The sequence below is a fragment of the Phoenix dactylifera genome, chromosome 15 (assembly GCF_051530095.1).
Source record: "Phoenix dactylifera cultivar Ajwa chromosome 15, Ajwa_hap1_PhDact_Kaust_v1.1, whole genome shotgun sequence".
In the NCBI taxonomy this organism is placed as follows: domain Eukaryota; kingdom Viridiplantae; phylum Streptophyta; class Magnoliopsida; order Arecales; family Arecaceae; genus Phoenix; species Phoenix dactylifera.
This window is the reverse complement of record NC_143204.1, coordinates 17,248,606-17,270,005: the sequence shown is the minus strand read 5'-3', so window position 1 is coordinate 17,270,005 and position 21,400 is coordinate 17,248,606. Positions and strand designations below refer to the sequence as shown.

General features: G+C 53.7%; 1 protein-coding gene across 3 annotated transcripts; it reads left to right on the top strand.

The window, feature by feature from the left end:
* Positions 1-854: 854 nt before the first annotated feature.
* On the top strand, positions 855-3,549 carry LOC103704235 (glucan endo-1,3-beta-glucosidase 7-like). Of its 3 annotated transcripts, none has more exons than XM_039134123.3 (3): positions 855-1,232; positions 1,792-2,795; positions 2,883-3,549. In XM_039134123.3, exons 1-3 carry the CDS (start codon positions 1,169-1,171, stop codon positions 3,165-3,167), a joined length of 1,353 nt encoding a protein of 450 aa, XP_038990051.2. In that variant the 5' UTR covers positions 855-1,168; the 3' UTR covers positions 3,168-3,549. The 3 variants fall into 3 exon arrangements, with proteins under 3 accessions (XP_038990051.2, XP_088567397.1, XP_088567399.1); XM_088711271.1 differs by lacking the exon at positions 855-1,232 and adding an exon at positions 1,239-1,604; XM_088711273.1 differs by lacking the exon at positions 855-1,232 and adding an exon at positions 1,239-1,604 and having other exon boundaries at positions 1,695-2,795.
* The last annotated feature ends 17,851 nt before the right edge of the window (positions 3,550-21,400 follow it).

Below are 21,400 nucleotides of genomic sequence, written 5' to 3'. Positions count from 1 at the left end.
ACCATTCGATAATCAACTAAATTCTCATTTCTGAGAATACCATTGGTGATGCAGACATGCAGGTGTTTATGTGCTGATAAAACAAGAATTTTTCTTCAGTGGACGTAATCACAGCCAATCGAGACAAGAAGAATGCAAAAAATTGTTTAAAATAGTTAATGTTATATTACATTGATTCTATCTTATATACAACACACAAACTTTACCTGGGGATCTCAACTCATTGCGAGCTCTAAAATGAATGGTACTGTCGCTGTGCTTAAATAACATTCTAGACAGAAGTAAATTATAAAAATATTCATGAAACAAGTAGCTGCAGCTCTGCCTTACCATTTGGTCCTGGTGGTCATGATTACAGCATTACTATTGGAAGAATTGACAAAGAAAATCATAAATTCTTATGAACCCTTTCCTGCTTAAAATGCTACGGCAACAAACTTTCGGAATAAATCGTGAAACTGGGAGTCTGGGACCACCCAGCTCGCGTCTCTTCTTTCATAACGAGTAAACAGAGAGTTCGGTCCTAATAGCGTTTCACTTATTTCATCTCGATAGCAGCTGACGGAAAGCAGCCCTTTTAGTGCTGGTTCCAGGCTATGTACCCCAACCAAGGGGAACTAGTGAAGCGTAAAGATTGATTCCCCGCTAAGTACGGACAATCCCCAATTTTAGAACCTCCATGCCAAAAGAAATTGGCGTGTTATAATAAGACCCAAATTTAAACACGAATGACCCCCAAAGACATCGACCATGAGCGGTCCGACTTTCGTTGGTTCTTAACTTATACTACGCGTCTCCCAGGGGCCACGGCGCGTGTATTTGAGGGAGAGCAGAGGCACGTGTGGCCTTGCTTACACGTTAAGGACAAGGCGACGCCGGTTCCTTCTTCTCTGACCTCGGTCCGAAAATCCAAAGACCACGCCGCTTTTGGTCTCTGGCGACCGAAGGCGATTGAGTCGCTTTGTTTGCTACTTAACGCTTTCGAATTTTGTAGCAGAGTTGTTGAGTCGTCCGTCGAACAACCCTGGAAGACTCGTCCCTGTTGCGACGTTTCCCTGCTCATGCGCCTTTCTTTCTTCTCCAATAAGAAGCAAGCAAAACGAGGGAAGCCTTCCATCCATTCTTTTTTCCCTTCTTCTAACCCCCCTCTCTCTCTCTCTCTGTGGTCATGGAGAAGAGGCATCAGCTCCTTGTTATCTTTCTATTCTTAGCAGCCTTCTTCTCGTCTGGAAGTAAGCTCTCTCTCTCTCTCTCTCTCTCTCTGCGTCTCTGTATATTAAAATAGGGAAAGAAAATCGGTGGATGTTTCGAATTTTATGAGCCGGTTGATGAGTATTAGTTTATTCGGATTTTGAAGTTTTTCTCACAAAAATGGCATCCATTCTTCACTTTCGTGGAAAGCAAGAATTTTCAGCTACATGTTAAATAAATAAGTAAAGGGAAAGCAACCCGATTATTATAAGAAACTCTGGTATAATTACCAATAACCAACTCCTGCCCTTCGAAATCTCAGCGGACTTAATCTTCTTTGTTACATGTCCTCTCCTTTGGAACTAAGAACTGATCCCCCTCTCAGTATGCTTAAAAGCTAAGCAAGTCGAGAGGTAAATTATTATATATGTGCATCTATCTAAATGTTCATATTCCTTTCCGCTCTTGAGAAGAATGATGACTGCCTCAAGATTTTTCTGCAGAGAAAAGAGAAAAGCGGAGAGAAGGGTTTTTTTTTTTTTTTTTTTTTCAACTTGACCTGGCGGGTCGCTGACGGGAAGTCCTGTCTCCACGTGGCAGGATCGCAGTCGTACATCGGGATAAACTACGGGCAGATGGCGGACAACCTCCCGCCGGTGTCGGCGACGGCGAAGCTCCTCGAGTCGACGACTTTCGGAAAGGTCCGGCTGTACGGCGCCGACCCGGGCATCATCCAGGCCCTCGCCGGCACCAACATATCACTCGTCCTCGGCGCCGCCAATGCCGACATCCCCTCCCTCGCCGCCGACCCGTCCGCCGCCTCCCGCTGGGTCTCCGCCAACGTCGCCCCTTTCCTCCCCTCCTCCTCAATCGCCGCCATCTCCGTCGGCAACGAGGCCCTCAACTCCAGCGACCCCTCCCTCGCCTCCAACCTCCTCCCCGCCATGCAAAACCTCCACTCCGCTCTCTCCTCCGCCGGCTCCGCCGCTGCCTCCATCAAGGTCTCCACCGTCCACTCCATGGCCGTCCTCTCCCAGTCCGAACCCCCCTCCTCCGGCGCCTTCCGCTCAGACCTCGGCCCCGCCCTCGCCGCGATACTCGCTTTCCTTCGCGACACCGGTTCCCCCTTCATGATCAACCCCTACCCCTACTTCGCCTACCGCGACGACCCCCGCCCCGAAACCCTGGCCTTTTGTCTCTTCCAACCCAACCCTGGCCGCTTGGATGCGGGATCCAAGATCACCTACACCAACATGTTCGACGCCCAGGTCGACGCGATCCACTCCGCCCTCAACGCCGCTGGCTTCCCTGACGTCGAGATCGTCGTGGCCGAGACCGGCTGGCCCTACCGCGGCGATCCCGGCGAGGCCGGCACCACAGTCGACAACGCTAAGGCATTCAACGGCAACCTCGTCGCCCATCTCCGGTCCATGGCCGGGACGCCGCTGATGCCCGGCCGGCCGGTGGAGACCTACATCTTCGCGCTCTACGACGAGGACCTCAAGCCCGGGCCGACCTCGGAACGATCATTCGGCCTCTTCCGTACGGATCTCACCATGATCTACGACGCCGGCCTCTCCAAGTCCAGCCCCGGCCCCTCCCAGGTCGGTACCAAAAACCCTAGAAACCCTCGCGATCTTGATCTTTTACTCCTGAAATGCTGATCCAGCGGCGATGGTGGTGTTCCACAGGCCCATTCCACGCCTCCGCCGCCGGCCGGGCCGGCAGCGGCGGGGCAGCCGTGCGTGCCGGGGACGGTGGCGCAGGCGAGCACGGGAGGCGGTCCGATCCAGTGCTCCCTACCCAGCGCCGTCGGATCCAACGCGCCGCACACGATGGACCTCTCATACTGGTTCCGCTTTCTAGTTGATCGACGGCTGAGATCGAACGGTTTCATTGTATCAGTCACGTATCGCACTCTGTGTTTTTCTTTTTCTTTTTTATTTTACGCTACGTTGTCGCTTTTGTTGATCTAGCTGGCGCGTACCCATACGGAACGATATGAGCCTCCCGGCGTGCGCACGTAAGAACATATGCGGACGTGGGATAGCCGCCCGTTTTTCTCCCATTCTGCTCTCCCCCATCTCGAGGTCGGGCGGCAGTGGGGCGATCCGCATATGAATTTCTATGTGCGCGTCGGGGAGTCTGCATTGTTCCAATTGGGTTACATTTCAGCGTAGGTATTGGTTTGTTATAGTTCCTGTATATATATATATATATGCGGGGAACTAACTTGTATTTTATTAAGGTGGGGGCCACAAGAGGTGTGGGTGAGTGGCTTGTGGTTCGGGTCTTTAATGGTTGTCTTTTCTGTCATAAATGAATAAAAAGAGAGAAGAACGAAAAGTTTGTGATGTAGTTTTTATGGTCTTATCTTATTCCTTTGTACCTGTCATCCTCTTTGCAGTTTGGCTGGGATTGTCCTGGCTGGTGCCTTCTCACGTAATCATTTCATGAACAAGTGGTGGCCTACGTGTCGCTCGTTCTATGAGATAAATTTGTTTCAAACACATTTATTTGAGATATATTATTTTTGAAGATATAGATTATTCTACAGCATGGTGCTTGCATGGATGTGAATTGTCAGTTGTGTTGGGTTGACTCGTTTTATATATAGGCCTTGTTTGGATGCCGGAGCACACAATATTCTCTAAATAGAAGTTGATGGGATCAAAAGTTGGCAGGAAGAACACATTGGAGTATTCGATCACCTAATGCAACTCAAGAATACATTTTGATTAAGTTTCTGTTTCGAAAAATTATTGGCAGTAGAATTTTTGAAAATAAAATTATTGAAAATAAAACTTTCTGTAGTAGAATTTTTATAAAAAATTATTTATTATTTGGTAACTATATTTTTAAAGTGCTGTAATATTTTAACATGTATTTAATAATTAAACTAAAAATATACTTTTAGTATAATAAAATAATCATAAAAAAATATTATATAATATTATATAAAATAATTGTATCAAGCCTGCAAGCAAAACTAATTAAGGCCAAACAAGCAAGGCGACATGAAAACAAACATTACACCCTCTTCTTATGCGCGCGCGCGCGAAAGTAGCGGACGGTCAAGCAGTCAAATTCATTGGAAAAAATGTGCTGACTCCAACTCTCTCAAAAAAAATTTATAGACAACACTGACCTTGGAAATGGATACAAGCACAGGATTTTAATTTACAAATTACCCGACGGGATTCAATTGGGAATCTGACGGAGAGAGACCATCAGAGTGTAATCTTTTGCACTTGTAGTTTAGCACTAACGCCGTCATTCGGCACACTTTCTGGGTAGGATCCTTGAGAGAAGAATATATATATATATTATTCCAATATAATTAAAAAACCATGGCCATGAACCAAATAGTAGAGGGTGATACTTCATGTGGTGTACTAAAAACAATGACCGGCACAGTGGAAACTGCGGCCGGATAGAAATCACTTGTGAGCGTTTCTGTCAGAATTACAGCAGCAAGAATGCCACAACTAGAGATGGGCGCTGGGCCGGACCACCCATAGCCCGGCACGGCCCGGCACGAAGCGGGCCGTGCCACCCGCTTGCTACAGTAACGGGCCGTGCCTGGCACGGCCCATGAAAGGGGGCCGGGCTGGGTTACCATTTTCTGGCCCGCGGGCCGAGCCCGGCACAGCCCATAAGGGCCTGGGCTGGCACGGCCCGCGGGCCAAGCACGGCACGGCCCGCGGGCCAGCTCGGCACGGCCCATAAGGGCCTGGGCCCGGCACGGCCCGCGAGCCAGAAAATTTTTTTCCCAAAATACCCCTCAAATTAGCCGTTTTTGGACTGTTGGGAGGGGTATTTTGGGAAAAAACCAAATATAGCCGTTGGAAATGGCTATTTTCTCCCCCCTCCAGACGGGCCGTGCCTGGCACGGCCCGTTTGCGCCCGAGACGGGCCGTGCCAGGCACGGCCCGTCTCGTGCCGTGCCCGGCCCGGCCCGCCAATCCACGGGCCTGGGGCCGAGTCGGGCTTGCGTTTTTCGCTGAGCGGGCCATGCCCGGCACGGCCCGCTAACGAAGCGGGCCGGGCCAGGCACGGCCCGTTTAGTCCGTGGCCCGGTGGGCCTAGGCCGGGCCGGCCCGGCACGGCCTGATGCCCATTACTAGCCACAACAGGGGCACCCATAGTCTTGCATAAGAACTGATACTCGCATAGCTCTTTCTTTGCCAGGATAATCTCTCTGCGAACTTCGGACATTCTTAATGGCCAGCTCGAATTAATCATGTTTGAAGTTCGTTCCAGAAATAAGATGCTCTTCTGATAATAGGATCCGTGGAGAAGCCTTCTGCATATGCTCCCAGAGCTCTCAAGAGGGTTGCTAATTTTTCTCCATTGTCCTGTGTTGCTGGAAATTGGACCCGGAGGCAATCTTCGGTCGAGGGAGAGGGAGCTGCGGGTCACCACGGCGGGGCGGCGACCAGTCGGCGGGCGGCGTCCTCCGTCTGGGGTGGCCGGAGAGAGGGAGCTGGAGGTCCTCACGGCGGGGCAGCGATCCGTCAGCGGGCGGCGTCCTCCGTCTGGGTGCCTGCAGACAAACCGGTGGCCGGGTTTTCCGGCGCCGGCCCTCCGACGCTCAAGTCAGGGAGGGGGCAGATAGTGTAAGGAGGAGATGAACAGTGCTTGTAAGGCGCGGAATTTCCCAACCCCCTCCTGAGAGGCCAAGGCTCCCTTTTATAGGTGGGGGTCGGTTTACCTGTGATGTAACAGGGCAAGGCCATAGTACGGCTCGGCATGTGGCTCAGGTCGGCGCACGGTCAGGCGAATCATTGTACTGATGTCGGCGGTGAGGGCGTCGTACGACCCGAACCAGTACGCTACCAGGCGAATCATTGCATTGGTGTCGGAGGTATGGCCGAGATCAGAGACTTATCATGGTTGACCAGACTCTGCTGGGCTAACTTGCGGTGGAGAGCCGAGGATCCGTAGATGTCAGGAGCCATGCGCATTAATGGTGGAGTAAGCCGGAGATCCACATTAATTGTAGAGTAAGCCGGAGATCCACATTAATTGTAGAGTAAGCCGGAGATCCGCATTAATGGTGGAGTAAGCCGGAGATCCGCATTAATTGTAGAGTGAACCGGAGGGTTACAGCGGCCATGCGCAATAAATGCTGAAGCAGTGGCAGGGTATGGTCCTCAGTTGGACCTCAGAGGAGTACGGCCGTAGTAGGTGGCTGACAAGGGTATACCTTGAGCATCAGGATTTTCCTAGGTCGGAGGTCTCGAGGTCGGATGTCTTGAGGTCGGGCGTTCCGAGGTCGGACGCCGACTTCGGCTGTTCAGGGTCGGCGATTGTGCGGCTTCTTAGGGGCATTTGTGTCACTTGGGGGGAAAAATCTTATTCCCCCAACACTACCCCCCGACTTCCGAGTTCGAGCGGCTTGCGGGCTCGGACGTGGGAAGTAAAGTCTATCATTAAAGTTGGGGGGCGAATCTCGTCCGCGCCCTCGTGTTTCTCGGAGTGTTTATGGCGAGACCCGCGCCCTTGGGCGTTTCGAGGTTGCTTTATTCAGCGAACTTATGGTGGAGCTCGTGTCTTTACGTTTCTCGGAGCGGGTGTAACGGGGGTGGCGTCTCTTGGATCGCCAAGATCGCTTCGTGTGGCGGACCCATGATGAGGGTCCTTGGGCTCGACGAGGCGACGCCTCGATCCCGTAATCGAGACTCTCCGCTCATGAATGAGTGTGCCGTTACGGGGTTCAAAACGGACACGCGGCATGACCTAGGATCGGACGCTTCCGATCTCGTATTACTGGATCATGGATCCGGCGAGGTGAAGGCTACGTCGGGGCTCCACGTGCCCCAGGGCCTTATTAAATGAGGGGAGCGGAGGTGCCGTCCGTTCGTTCTTCAAGGCGATTCGATTCTGCGGACCCATAATGAGGCCCCGGGATCCGATGAGACAGGGCTTCGATTTCGTACCCAATTTATTGATCCAGAGTGAATATGGTGCCTCGGCCTCCGAGGTCGACACGTGGCGCGACCCGGTCGGGGGATGGGAACCGACCCTGTTGATCTGGGCCGTCAGGGGGGTCTATATAAACCCCTTGAGGTTGCCCTAAAGGTTTTATTTGGCTGCCTCTTATTTTTGTTGTCTTTCTCCCTTGCTTCCTTCTTCAACCGAACCTTGCCGTTGGTGCCCGGAGCGATTTCCGGCGATGTCCAGTAGGTTTTCACCCTGTTTTAACTAGGGTTTCCTTCCTTTCTTCCTCCCCTATCTTCAGTTCCCCGTTATTTTTCTGTAAAAATGGGTTTGGGTCCCGAGGAGGTAGGGTCGAGTCTGTCAGAGGAGGAGCTGGAGTTGATCCGCTCCCGCTTCTTCTTCCAACCCGGGTTTCGCCTTGAAACCGCGGGGCCGGAGGACAGGGTGACGCAGCCGCCCCCAGGTCGGATCGCGGTCTACCGCGAGACGCTCTGGGCTGGTCTGCGGTTTCCCGTTCACGAGTTCGTGAACAACCTGCTGGCCGAGTACCAGCTCGTCCCGGCGCAGTTGGCTCCGAACTCGTGGAGGACGATAATCGGGTTCTTGTCCCTGTGCCTCGGGCACGGGATCCCGATCTCAGTGGGTCTTTTCCGCCGGTGTTTTCTGTTGAAGAAGAACCCGGCGGACGCAGGGTGGCTATACTTTGCCTTTCGGGGCGGTATGTCACTCTTCCAAGGCGCCCCTTCCTCGATTCATGAGTGGAAGGGGAAGTTTTTCTTCCTGGCGTCCGAGGCGCCTTGGGGGTTCGGCCCGAGGTGGGGACACCCTCGGTTGAAGGCCCTCAACAAGCTCTCCGAGCCGTCGGGGAGGGAGCTGAGGACCCTAGACTCTCTGCGAGCCCTCGGGAGGGGCAACGACCTGACCGAGCTCCTGCGGGAGGGCGCCCTGGCGAGCGTGGGTCTGAGCTCGGCACGCCCCGAGGGTAAGGGTAGTTATATTACTTTCTTTCCTTATCCTTTGTTTTCACTGCTACTGGTCTGACACTTAGTGAAATTTTCGTTCAGACATTCCCTTCATGCCGACCAGCAACACATCGCTTTTTTCCCGCCTGAGGAGGCGAGAGGCCGAGGCCGGCGGAGCTATGCCTCAGCCTCGGAAGAGGGCGAGGTCAGACGGCGCCTCGACGTCGGCCGGGACGAGTGGCCCCAAGGCGGGGGCCTCCACAGCCGACCCGAGGCGGGCACGGGTCGTCAGCGACGTGGGCCCATCAGCCCCTCCTTGCCCTGCCCCCATTGCCCAGCGGGGGGAGCCGTCCACGATCCGGCAGCAGCGCCCGGGACCTGAGCCGACTCGAGGCCCCGAAGCGAGCGGCTCCGGGACCTCGGGCTCGGGCATGCCGGGCCCTTCCCGAGCTTCCCGGGAGGAGTCAGTCGAGCCGGACTCCCCTATTCCCGAGGGGAGCTCGGCCATTCATAACGCCGAGGTCGCACGCTCCGTGTTTTGGCGTGCGATGCTTCCAGCGGACCGGGCCGAGTTCCGGAACATTCCGCTGGAGGTGGTCGTTGACAGTGCTTACTGCTACACCGCCCGGTTTAGCTCTTTTTCTCGATTTCCTTAAGGTCGTCAGCGAGTCCATATGTTTTCAACTCACGATTATTTTGTCTTTTTCTTTACAGCATATTCACGAGCTCGACGCCCGGGTGTGTATCGCCCAGGGTTGTCAGGAAGAGACCCGGCGGTCTGCCGGGAGTTGGAACCGGCCAAGAAAAGAGTCGCCGAGCTGGAGGCGGCGTTGGCCGAGGCCGAGGCTCGGTGGGCGGCCACCGAGGCCGAGCGCCTCGCTATGGCGGAAGGGCTCGGGGAGGAGAAGGCCGCCCACGCCCTAACCAGGTCGGCCTTGCGCGGCACAGAGGCGCGCTTGGGGGAGGTCCAGGCCGAGGTCGCGGCCCTCAAGTATGAGGACGGGGTTTCCCGCCTCCGAATCGAGCAGCTTGAGGCCCGAGAGAGGAGGGCACTTGAGCGGGCTGATCACGCCGTGGAGCTCTTCAAAGGGTCGCAGGAGTTCCGCGACATGCTCGAGGAGGAGACGGTGGACGGGTTCCTCCGGGGCTTCGAGAACTTCCGGCTGCAGATGTGCCGGTACTGCCCCCAGTATGACCTTTTAACGGTCCGTCCGAGGATGACTTGGGTTACGGGTCCGATATGCAAGACCTTCCTGCCATTTTGACGTCCGAGGCAGGATTGTACGAACAAGACCCTGCCGGGCCCTCGACGACGGCGGCCGAGACGGATGACGTCCCGGAGGCGACACCGGCGGCCGAGACGGACGACATCCCGGAGGCGGCACCCGAGGCCCCTGCCCCCGACCCTGAGCCTGTGCCGGCTGAGGTCATTACTGTGCCAGACGACCCCCCGGATGTCGCCCCCGTAGCTTGAGACTTGTATTTTTTCTTTTTCATTGTATCCGAGGTCGGCTCTTGAATGGCCGACTTCCAATTTTGTAATTGGCCCTCCGGCCCTTTGTCAATGAAAAAATACTTTCATCATTCTGTGCTCGTCTTTTCCTTTCTCGTCGTGAATAAGGCTAGAGCCTTAGCTAATCGCCTTTAACTTTGTATCTTGGTTTTCGGGCTGCTTAACGAAGTTGCCCTTTTTCCCAAGTTATATCTTGGCCTTCTCGGATTTTAGTCATTCCGACCAAAGGGAGCTCCGAGCTTAGGTTTCTAGCAAATTTCTCTAAGTCCCACAACTCGGATCTTAGAATTGCGAAAGTCGTCACGTTCGGCCTTCGGGGAAATCCCAAGGCATCGAGGTCGGGCCTTAGCCCTTCGAGTAAGACCGGGGTCGGTCTGTCCGTGCCGCTATTCGGGGAGTTTAGTCGAGTTTCCGAACTCAACTCCGGACCCTTCGTGGGGAACGTGGGCTGATAATTAAGTTATTGCCGAAGATTTCCATAGTTATCGTTCTCGGAATTTACCGAGATTTCGGTGAGTAAGGCAGGAATCTCTAAAGATCGCCTTAGTATCTGTGTTCGGCTGGTATGTTCGTGGCTGAGACCACTTTCTCAGCTAGACATCGGAGTCTGTGTATGGGGGCCGAGTTGGGCCCTAACTTACGAAGACTTTGCTCAAGTTGAGACTTGACGAGTGGAGACTTGTCGAACGGAGCATGCATAATGTAATTAGGAGATCGGTCTTAAGCCGACCCATTGGAGTAGCCCGACTTTGGGGCGAGATAGGACTCCAACGTTAGATGATTAGCGGTATGTAGATAAAATTTGACGAGGAGGGCATCGAATTAGATGTACCTCTTGCATTCTCGGAGTTGTGTTTCACATGGCGGAGTAGGTTGCTTCCCTTCCTCGTCGTCCTCCGGAGTCATTTTTGACTTGTAAGGGGGCTCGGGCTTCTCACGGACCCGACGACACCCACCGAAGTTGAGAGGATCTGGGGAGGCTTTATTGATCTACAGTTCTTTTCGAGGTCGAGGGAGCTTGAGACCCTCTGGTCGGACCCCGGGGCGCCCCAACCTTAGTTGAGGAGTCTTGTGTCAGGTCGGCGGGCCTGTGGGCGCTCTACCGAAGTAGGGTGCGCGCTAGTTCAATGGCAGAGCTCTGCTTCAGAAAGTATTGTCCGCTTCGGGGATCGGGGATCGTCGACCGCTCCCGGGGGTCTACTTTGTGGCGCCCCGGGTGGAACCACCCTTTCCACCCCTCACGGCTTCGTCCCTAGGTCGAGGGAGTTTGGAACTCAGCGGTCGATCCTCGGGGCATCCCGACCTTAGTCGAGGGATCGTTCGTCAGGTCGGTGGGTCTGGGCACGCTCTACCGACCTGTGACGCTTTCCGAGGTCGAGGGAGTCTGGTTCTCTACGGTCGACACTCGGGGCATCCCGACCTTAGTCGAGGAATCGTTTGTCAGGGGATCGGGGATCGTCGACCGCTCCCGGGGGTCCACTTTGTGGCGCCCCGGGTGGAACCACCCTTTCCACCCCTCACGGCTTCGTCCCGAGGTCGAGGGAGTTTGAGACTCTACGGCCGACCCTCGGGGCATCCCGACCTTAGTCGAGGGATCGTTCGTCAGGTCGGCGGGTCTGGACATGCTCTACCGACCTGCGACGCTTCCCGAGGTCGAGGGAGTCTGGTTCTCTACGGTCGACTCTCGAGGCATCCCGACCTTAGTCGAGGGAAAGTATTGTCCGCTTCGGGGATCGGAGATCGCGACCGCTCCCGGGGGTCCACTTTGTGGCGCCCCGGGTGGAACCACCCTTTCCACCCCTCACGGCTTCTTTCCGAGGTCGAGGGAGTCTGGTTCTCTACGGTCGACCCTCGGGGCATCCCGACCTTAGTCGAGGGATCGTTTGTCAGGTCGGCGGGTCTGGACACGCTCTACCGACCTGCGACGCTTCCCGAGGTCGAGGGAGTCTGGTTCTCTACGGTCGACCCTCGGGGCATCCCGACCTTAGTCGAGGGAAAGTATTGTCCGCTTCGGGAATCGGAGATCGTCGACCGTTCCCGGGGGTCCACTTTGTGGCGCCCCGGGTGGAACCACCCTTTCCACCCACTTCTTCCCGAGGTCGAGGGAGTCTGGTTCTCTACGGTAGACCCTCGGGGCATCCCGACCTTAGTCGAGGGAAAGTATTGTCCGCTTCGGGGATCGGAGATCGGGGATCGTCGACCGCTCCCGGGGGTCCACTTTGTGGCGCCCCGGGTGGAACCACCCTTTCCACCCCTCACGGCTTCTTCCCGAGGTCGAGGGAGTCTGGGACTCTACGGTCGAGTCTCGAGGCATCCCGATTTTGGCCGGAGAATCTGAGGATCACAGACGGCCCAACATTAGGAGAGAATTACAGTCATCAAGATAAGAGAATTATTTGCAGAAAAGGAACTGAGCCCATTGTCCTGATTGTCTTGAACCCCTAGGGGTTTTACTGGTAGTACATTCGTAGATTCTCGAAGTTCCAGCTTCGCGGGATCAGGGTCCCCTCTAGGGACTTTAATTTATACGCCCCTGGTCGTTGCACCCGGGCGATTTGATATGGCCCTTCCCAATTTGGGGCGAGCTTTCCTTGCTCGGTCGGTTGAGAAGCCTCGGCTCTCCTGAGGACGAGGTCCCCCACTTTGAAGAGCTTGGGTTTAACTCTGGAGTTGTAGTATTGGGCCGTTCGCTGTTGGTATCTCGCCATGCGGACCCGGGCAACCTCTCTTGTCTCTTCGACGAGGTCCAAGTTGCTCCTGAGCTGGGAGGAATTGGTGTCGGGGTCGTAATGCTCCACCCTTGGAGAAGGCAGGCCAATCTCCAACAGGATGACGGCCTCAGTGCCGTATGCTAGGTTGAAGGGGGTCTCTCCCGTGGGCAGTCGGAACGTGGTCCGGTACGCCCAAAGGACATTGTACAAGTCCTCGACCCACTGTCCTTTGGACCGATCAAGCCTAGCCTTGAGTCCCTGTAAAATAGTGCGATTAGTTACCTCAGTTTCCCCGTTTGTCTGGGGGTGAGCGACCGAGGTGAAACGGTGATCAATGCCGAGCTCAGAGCAAAATTCCCTGAAATGAACATTGTCAAATTGTCGACCATTGTCAGATATAAGGATACGGGGTAGTCCGAATCTGCAGATTATGGACTTCCACACGAAGTCCCGCATCTTTTGCTCGGTGATCTGGGCGACGGGTTTGGCCTCGACCCATTTGGTGAAGTAGTCGATGGAGACGACCAGGAACTTCCTTTGTCCGGAGGCTTGGGGAAAGGGCCCCAGGATGTCGATCCCCCATTGGGCAAATGGCCAGGGGGCGATGATAGAAGTCAGCAGGGCCGAAGGTCGGCGCTGGATATTGGCGTTTCGCTGGCACCGATCGCATTTCCGGACGAAATCCGTCGCATCCTTCTGGAGTGTGGGCCAGTAATATCCTTGCCGCAGGATCTTGTGGCCAGTGCCCGACTCCCCATGTGATTTCCGCAGATCCCTTCATGGACCTCTCGGAGGGCATAGTCCGCCTCGGAGGGGCGGGGGCATAGTCCGCCTCGGAGGGGCATCTGAGAAGGGGAGAAGTGAATGATCGACGATAAAGTCTATTCTCGTACAGGACATACCGGGGGGCTTGGCGCTTGATTCGGCGAGCCTCCGTCTCGTCATGAGGTAAGGTCCCGTCTTGGAGGTAGCAGACGAGCCCATCGATCCAGCTTGGCTCGGAGTCGATGCACATGGTGGGCTCGGGTTCCTCCGTGCTGGGGATCTGGAGATACTCGAGCGTAGTTCCCTTGGGAAGCTCGCTCATGCGGAAGGTTGCCAATTTGGACAGCTGGTCTGCCCTGAAGTTTTCCGCCCTGGGAATGTACTGAATATTGAAAGAATTCAGGGCAGACGTAAGTTCCCGCACCTTTTGGAGATACTTTTGCATGGATGGCTCTTTAGCTTCAAAGTCTCCTTGGATCTGGTTCACTACCAGCTGGGAGTCGCTGAAGGCCGTCAGGTCTTCCACTTTCAGTTCTTTCGCCAGCTTGAGCCCGGCGATGAGAGCCTCATACTCGGCCTCATTGTTCGAGGCCGGAAATTCGAGGCGCAAGTCTTGCTCGGCCACTACTCCGTCTGGACTGGTGAGGATGAGTCCGGCTCCGCTACCCCCCGAGGTTGAAGACCCGTCCGAGTGCAGGACCCATGGCTGCCTCGGGGCTTCCTCCGCGGATACGGGTGGCAACTCGGGGTCGTCCGGCAGAGTATACTCCACGATGAAGTCGGTGAGTATTTGGGCCTTGATGGCCGGCCTGGGCCGATACTCGAGGTCAAATTCTCCGAGCTCAACCGCCCATTTGGCGATCCTCCCCGCACGATTCGACCTTTGCAATATTTGCTTCATAGGCTGGTCGGTCAATATAGCTATTGTGTGGGCTTGGAAGTAAGGCCTGAGTCTCCGAGCCGAGATGATGAGAGCGAAGATGGTCTTCTCAAGTTTAGAATATCGGGTCTCAGCATCCCTGAGAACCCGGCTGGTGTAATAGACCGGCTTTTGGAGCTTGTCCTCTTCCCGGACGAGGACTGAGCTCACTGCGGCTGGGGAGTCGGACAAGTATAAATAAAGGACCTCGCCCTTCTGGGGCTTGGTGAGCAGCGGGGGAGAGGCCAGAAGGCTCCGGAGCTCTTCAAAGGCTCGCTGGCATTCTTCTGACCACTGGAAGTCTTTCGGCCGTTTGAGGCTCTTGAAGAAAGGAAGGCAGCGCTCGGCTGATCGAGAGACGAACCTTCCCAAGGCGGCAACTCGCCCTGCGAGCCGTTGCACCTCCTTAACTGTCTTCGGAGGCGACATCTCTTGCAGTGCCCAGATTTTCTCCGGGTTGGCTTCAATTCCGCGCTGGGTCACTATGAAACCCAGGAACTTGCCCGAGGTGACCCCGAACGCACATTTCGCCGGGTTGAGCTTCATTTTGTATCTTCTGAGCTTGGCGAATGTCTCGTCGAGATCGGCTATGTGGTGTTCCGCCGCTCGGCTTTTCACCAGCATGTCGTCCATGTAGACTTCCATATTTCGGCCGATCTGGTCTTTGAAAATTTGGCTGACCAGTCTCTGATAGGTGGCCCCAGCGTTTTTCAGGCCAAAGGGCATCACCTTGTAGCAGTAGGTGCCCTTGTCGGTGATGAAGGCCGTCTTCTCCTCGTCTTCTGGCGCCATTCGGATTTGATTGTACCCTAAAAAGGCGTCCATAAAAGTTAGCAGTTGGTGCCCTGAAGTAGAGTCGACGAGCTGGTCGATGCTTGGAAGGGGAAAGCTGTCTTTCGGGCAAGCCTTGTTCAGGTCGGTGTAGTCCACGCACATACGCCATTTCCCGTTGGCCTTCTTTACGAGGACTACGTTGGCGAGCCAGTCCGGGTAGGAGACCTCCCGGATGAAGCCGGCTCCGAGGAGTTTGTCCACCTCCTCGGCCGCAGCACGTTGCCGTTCCGGGGCGGAGCCCCTTTTCTTCTGCTTTACAGGCCTGCTGGTTGGCCTCACCTGGAGTCGGTGAACCATGACCTCAGGGTCAATTTCCGGCACGTCCGCAGGCGACCAGGCGAAGACGTCAGCATTGTCCCGCAGGAAGCTGACGAGGCGATCCCTCTCGCGGGTGCCGAGGCCGGAGCCGACCTGCACGGTTAGCTCGGAAAAATTTTCTTTTAGTGGAACTTGAACAAGAAGCTCACCGGGCTCTACTTGCTTCTTCTAGAGGGTGTCCCTCGCATCGAGGGTTTCTATGGGCAATGAAGGGCCCGTTGGCTGAATTGTCGCCTCGGTCGGTTGCTTTACTCCGTGGGCCGCCGTGTAGCATTGCTTGGCGACCAGCTGGTCTCCTCGGACCTCGCCTACTCCTTGGCCGGTGGGGAACCGCATGAGCAGATGGTGGGTTGAAACTACGGCTCGAAGGGCATTCAGCCCTGGCCGCCCAAGGATGGCGTTGTAGACCGAGGGCAGTCGGACCACCAGGAAGTCCGTCCTCACAGTGCTCTCCCGGGGGGCGAGGCCAACTGTGACAAGGAGGCTGATCTCACCTTCGACCGGGACCGAATCTCCGGTGAACCCTACCAGTGGGGCGTTGATCCTCCGGAGATGTCCTTCTGCCAACTCCATTTTTTGGTAGGCATGATAATACAAAATGTTGGCTGAGCTTCCATTGTCAACTAGGACACGCTTTACATCAAACTTATTTACAATCATTGAGATGACCACAGCGTCATCGTGAGGGGTCTCGACCCCTTCTAAGTCCTCGTCCGAGAACGAGATGACTTCATCAGTGCGTGGGCGTTTCGGGGGTGCTCCCAGGGCGGCTGCTCCTGCTGAGGCCCTTCCAATCATGTTGATGGTGCCGGCAATGGGCCTGTTGTCGTCCAGATTTTCGGTTGGTACGACATCCTCCGCCGGCCTCCTTTCCTCGCGCCGATTTCTCACGAACCGGTTGAGTACTCCTCGACGGATGAGTGCTTCTATCTCGTCCCGGAGCTGGAAGCAGTCCTCCGTGTCGTGCCCACGGTCTCGGTGGAAGCGACAGTACTTCCTGGGATTACGGAGAAATTCCGTGTCTCGCATAGGCGGCGGGGGTCGGAAGAAGTCCCGACCCTCGATTTCCATCAGGATTTCGGCCCGGGGGGCGTTGACGGGTGTATAGTTCTCGTACTTTCCCGGGTACGTCCGAGGCCGTGGTGGGGACCTCGGTCGAGGAGGGGTCCTCTGCTGAGGTCGCCCCTGCTGACGGGGCGGGCTCCTCAGTCGGGGGAGATTCTTCTCATGGCGAGGGGATCGGCTCCTCTGTTGGCCGCGCTCCTCGCGGCGCTTCTTCTGCTTCTTCGAGGCGGGCTCAATTGCTCCCCGCCTAGAGGCGACTGCCTCCTCGGCCTTGGCATACTTCCGGGCCCGGGCCAACATTTCGGTGAAGTCGGCCGGAAAGCTCTTCTCGATGGAGAAGAGGAATCAGTAGGAGCGAACCCCAGTCTTCAGAGCCGACATGGCTATCGACTGGTCTAGCTCGCGAACCTCCCATGTGGCGGCGGTGAAGCGGTCCAGGTATTCCTTGAGGGACTCCCCCTCTTTCTGTTTGATGTCGAGGAGGGAGTCTGACGTCCGTCGCTGGCGCCGGCTGGCAGCAAAGTTGGTGGCGAACTGCCTGCCGAGTTGCTCAAAAGAGGACACCGTGTTCGGCTTCAGTCCAGAAAACCAAAGCCGAGCGGTCCCTCGGATGGTTGCTGGGAAGGCCTTGCAAAGTATGGCCTCCGAGGACCCTTGTAGGGCCATGAGGGCCCGATAGCTCTCCAAGTGGTCGAGAGGGTCGGTGATTCCGCTGTAGGGCTCCACCTGAGGCATTTTGAACCTCGCGGGAACCGGCTCATCCTCGATCCGGCTGGAGAAGGGGGAATTGGTAGTGAACTCAAAGTCTCCCTCTTGCCTCGCCTTCTTGCTGTGGAGTGCCGCGATCTGACGCTCCAGATGCTCAACTTTTCGGTCGAGCTCCCCTGCCTGCGGAACTGTTGCCGTGGTTTGCACCGGCTCACGGCGGTCCGGGGCTGACTCAGCCTCAGAAGGCTGGAGCCTTCTGTTGAGATCCTCCTCCGGTAGCTCTCTCTGGGGGGAAGTCCGCTCCTCGTTATTGGCTCTGGAGGAGCCATGTAAATTCTGGCCGGAGAGAACCGGGCCGTTGGGAGGAAATTTCGGCGGGAACTGAGCCCGCGGGGGAAGCGTTGGTAAAGCTTCCTCGCGTCGCAGGCCCTGAACGGCGGCGGCCAGGGCCTGGACTTGCTGTACTAAGGCGTTGAACTGTTCCGGCTGGACCTGAGGAATTGGGTCAGTCGGGGTTGGAGAATTCTGGACGGAGCGTCCAGGACTTTGCGGGGGACGCCGGGAGACGTTGGAGGCTCCCTTGCTTCTCAACTTCATGACTGCTACTCGGGCCCTTCCTCTAGCGCCAACTGTTGCTGGAAATTGGACCCGAGGGCAATCTTCGGTCGAGGGAGAGGGAGCTGCGGGTCACCACGGCGGGGCGGCGACCAGTCGGCGGGCGGCGTCCTCCGTCTGGGGTGGCCGGAGAGAGGGAGCTGGGGGTCCTCACGGCGGGGCAGCGATCCGTCAGCGGGCGGCGTCCTCCGTCTAGGTGCCTGCAGACAAACCAGTGGCCGGGTTTTCCAGCGCCGGCCCTCCGACGCTCAAGTCAGGGAGGGGGCAGATAGTGTAAGGAGGAGATGAACAGTGCTTGTAAGGCGCGGAATTTCCCAACCCCCTCCTGAGAGGCCAAGGCTCCCTTTTATAGGTGGGGGTCGGTTTACCTGTGATGTAACAGGGCGAGGCCATAGTACGGCTCGGCATGTGGCTCAGGTCGGCGCACGGTCAGGCGAATCATTGTACTGATGTCGGCGGTGAGGGCGTCGTACGACCCGAACCAGTACGCTACCAGGCGAATCATTGCATTGGTGTCGGAGGTATGGCCGAGATCAGAGACTTATCATGGTTGACCAGAATCTGCTGGGCTAACTTGCCGTGGAGAGCCGAGGATCCGTAGATGTCAGGAGCCATGCGCATTAATGGTGGAGTAAGCCGGAGATCCGCATTAATGGTGGAGTAAGCCGGAGATCCGCATTAATTGTAGAGTGAACCGGAGGGTTACAGCGGCCATGCGCAATAAATGCTGAAGCAGTGGCAGGGTATGGTCCTCAGTTGGACCTCAGAGGAGTACGGCCGTAGTAGGTGGCTGACAAGGGTAGACCTTGTGTATCAGGATTTTCCTAGGTCGGAGGTCTCGAGGTCGGATGTCTTGAGGTCGGGCGTTCCGAGGTCGGACGCCGACTTCGGCTGTTCAGGGTCGGCGATTGTGCGGCTTCTTGGGGGCATTTGTGTCACTTGGGGGGAAAAATCTTATTCCCCCAACATCCTGTATCCAGATAATAGGTTACTTGGTTGAGAAATGGACTTAACAAACTTCTTCTAAGAAATTGAGTATGTCAATTTTAAAGAATAGCACAAACCTCCGGTTTCCGAAACAGGAAGTCGGATGTTTCAAATGGAACCATGAAGGACCTTTTCAGATGCTTGAATGATCATCACAGAACGCGGATATCGTGGCTAATTGAACTCATGGAAGTTTCAAATATAAGAAGTCTGTCCTACATATATAAAATAACAACTCGCATAAAAAAAATAACAGTTCAGTACAGGAAAGCGGAGAAGATTTGTGGCGGATCAAGAACCAATTTGTCTGACTTCTACGGACTAATTGTTCCCAGTTAGGTTTGAGAATAACTAGGATTCTGATTGATACATCCTTGTCACACACACATGCGCGCATGCATGCAGAGCGAGAGAGAGAGAGAGTCCTGCTAGTATGGCAATTATTGCAGAAAAAAATAACAGTTCAGTACAGCAAAGCAGAGAAGATATGCAGCAGATTGAGGACCAATTTGTCTGACTTCTATGGAGTAATCGTTCTCAGTGGGGTTTGAGAATAACTGAAGATTCTACATGTTACAGAATCCTAAACGTGATGCTTATAACTGAATGTGAAATTTTATGAAATTTTTTGAACTCCTGGGCATATGAAACCTCAAGTTTCAATCATGACCTTAAACAATCAAGAGCAACATGAATGTTCAAGAGTCTCTCTCTACAGCCCAAGTTTCTGACACACCTCTGTCGCATGACTATAGATTGTGTTTGTTAGAAGCCTATGCAAAAAAAATGCGATTAACAGCTTTATTGGGTAAGACATGTATATTTATGTTAGGCTCTGTTTGGAGGAGCTGTTGGAAGTAGAGCTGTTGGAAATAGAGCTGTATGAAGTAGAGCTTTATAAAAAACTGTTTGCTGTTTGGTAACTACATTTCTAAAGTGTTGTGACACTTTAACATGTGTTTGGTAAATAAACTGAGAAAGTACTTTTGTATGACAAAATTACCATAAAAGAACATTGCATAGTATTATACAACAGCGCCTAATAAAATATAACATATATTAATGCATAATACACGATATAGTATAATATTACTGTAATGTAAAATAATATTATTATAATATAGTAATATGACATTGCATAGCATAGCATAATAGTAATATAATTATTAGAGTAAATTAATTTTGCATAATATAACATAATATTAAATTATTTAATATAACATATTAATGTATTATGATATAATGTAATATAATATAATATTTATAGTATAATACAATAATAAAGGTATAAAATAATATAATTATTAGTATAAATTAATTTCTCATAATATAACATAATATTAAATTATTTAACATAACATATTAATGTATTATGATATAATATATTATAATATCATATTTATAGTATAATACAATAATAAAGGTATAAAATATTATAATTATTAGTGTAAATAATTAATAATGTAAATTTATTTAATTATTATTTTATTCATTGAAATATATTAATTTTTTATCTTATTTGTTTATTCATTCATTCATTCATTTATATAAATATTTATTTATGCATTTATTTATTTATTCTTTTTTTTCTTTTCTTTTCTTTTTTTTCTCTTTTTTTCCTTTTCTTCTTTTTTTTTTTCTTTTTCTTTTCTTTTTTTCTTCTCTTTTTCTCCTTCCTTCCTCTCCCCGTTCTCCTTTCTTCTCCTCCCACGCGGCCGACAATGCCGGAAGGGGGCCACGCCGCGGCGGCCGTGGGAGGGGGCCGGGTCGTGTGTTGGGTACCCGGGGACTTGCGGTCCCGATCCCCGGCCCAATCCTCCGATTTGATGTGGCTCGGTTGCCTTGTTGCTTAGGACCGACTTGTGGGTAACGTGGCTCTTCTTGTTGTCTTTGGCCTTCACCAATGCATAGTCCACACAAGGGAAATGGCAAAGGAAATGAATCGATGATGTGGGGAAAACAAACTGAGATTCAATTCCAAGAGGACAACGAATACATGGAATGGTTGGCCAAGGGACGGAAAGTGTCCTTGCCCTATCCTAAGAACAATCTAAGGGGAGTGATATGCTCCTCCTTAGCCCAAGCCTTTCGGCCGAATGACCCCTAAGGGACCTAAGGGATGAAACCCTTTACAAGACTCTAAGTCAAAATGAAATATGATGAAAGATGTCTAACTCGGCCTTAAGGGCCTCTACTTATAGGCCTAGTGCCTTATTGGCTTCATGCCTTCGGAATTCAAAAAGGGAATTGGCCGACTTCATTTGAATTTGAATTCAAATGCATTCGGCCATGTACTTCATGAGTTGCTTGGCCGGCTTCGGTTTGAATTTGGATTCCAACCTTCTAAGGAAGGTCTTCAAGTTGGTGCTTGCGCCGGTTTGAATGCTCCTTGCTGTTGGGCTGATAGTGTGCTTTTGTGCTTGTTGCCCCTTCACGCGGATCCTTGACTTGGCTTGCTGCTGGCCTTCGGTTTGGCAGCCGGATGCATCTTGGCCGCCCATGAATCTGCTCGCCTGATAGCTATGGAAAAGCCTGCAGGCTTCCCCTTCGGTTTTGCCTTGGCGCACATGGGATTTGCTTGGGCGGAGCCTGGGGCGCCGCTGCTGGGGCTGCTGCCATGTGGCGCGGCCAGTTATGGCCGCGCGCCTGGTCGGGCGACTCTGTTGGGCGCGCTGCCATGTGGCCCTGCTCGTGCGCTTGGTTGGGCGCTTCTGCTGGGCGCGCTGCCTTGTGGTCCTGGCTGGGCGTGATGCTGGGCGCCTTGCTTGGCTGTGCTGCCATGTGTCGTGGCTTGCTGTTTTAGGCATGGCGCACATGTCTTGATGGCTGCATTGCTTGGTCGGGCGCCACTTGGACTTTGGCCAGATCC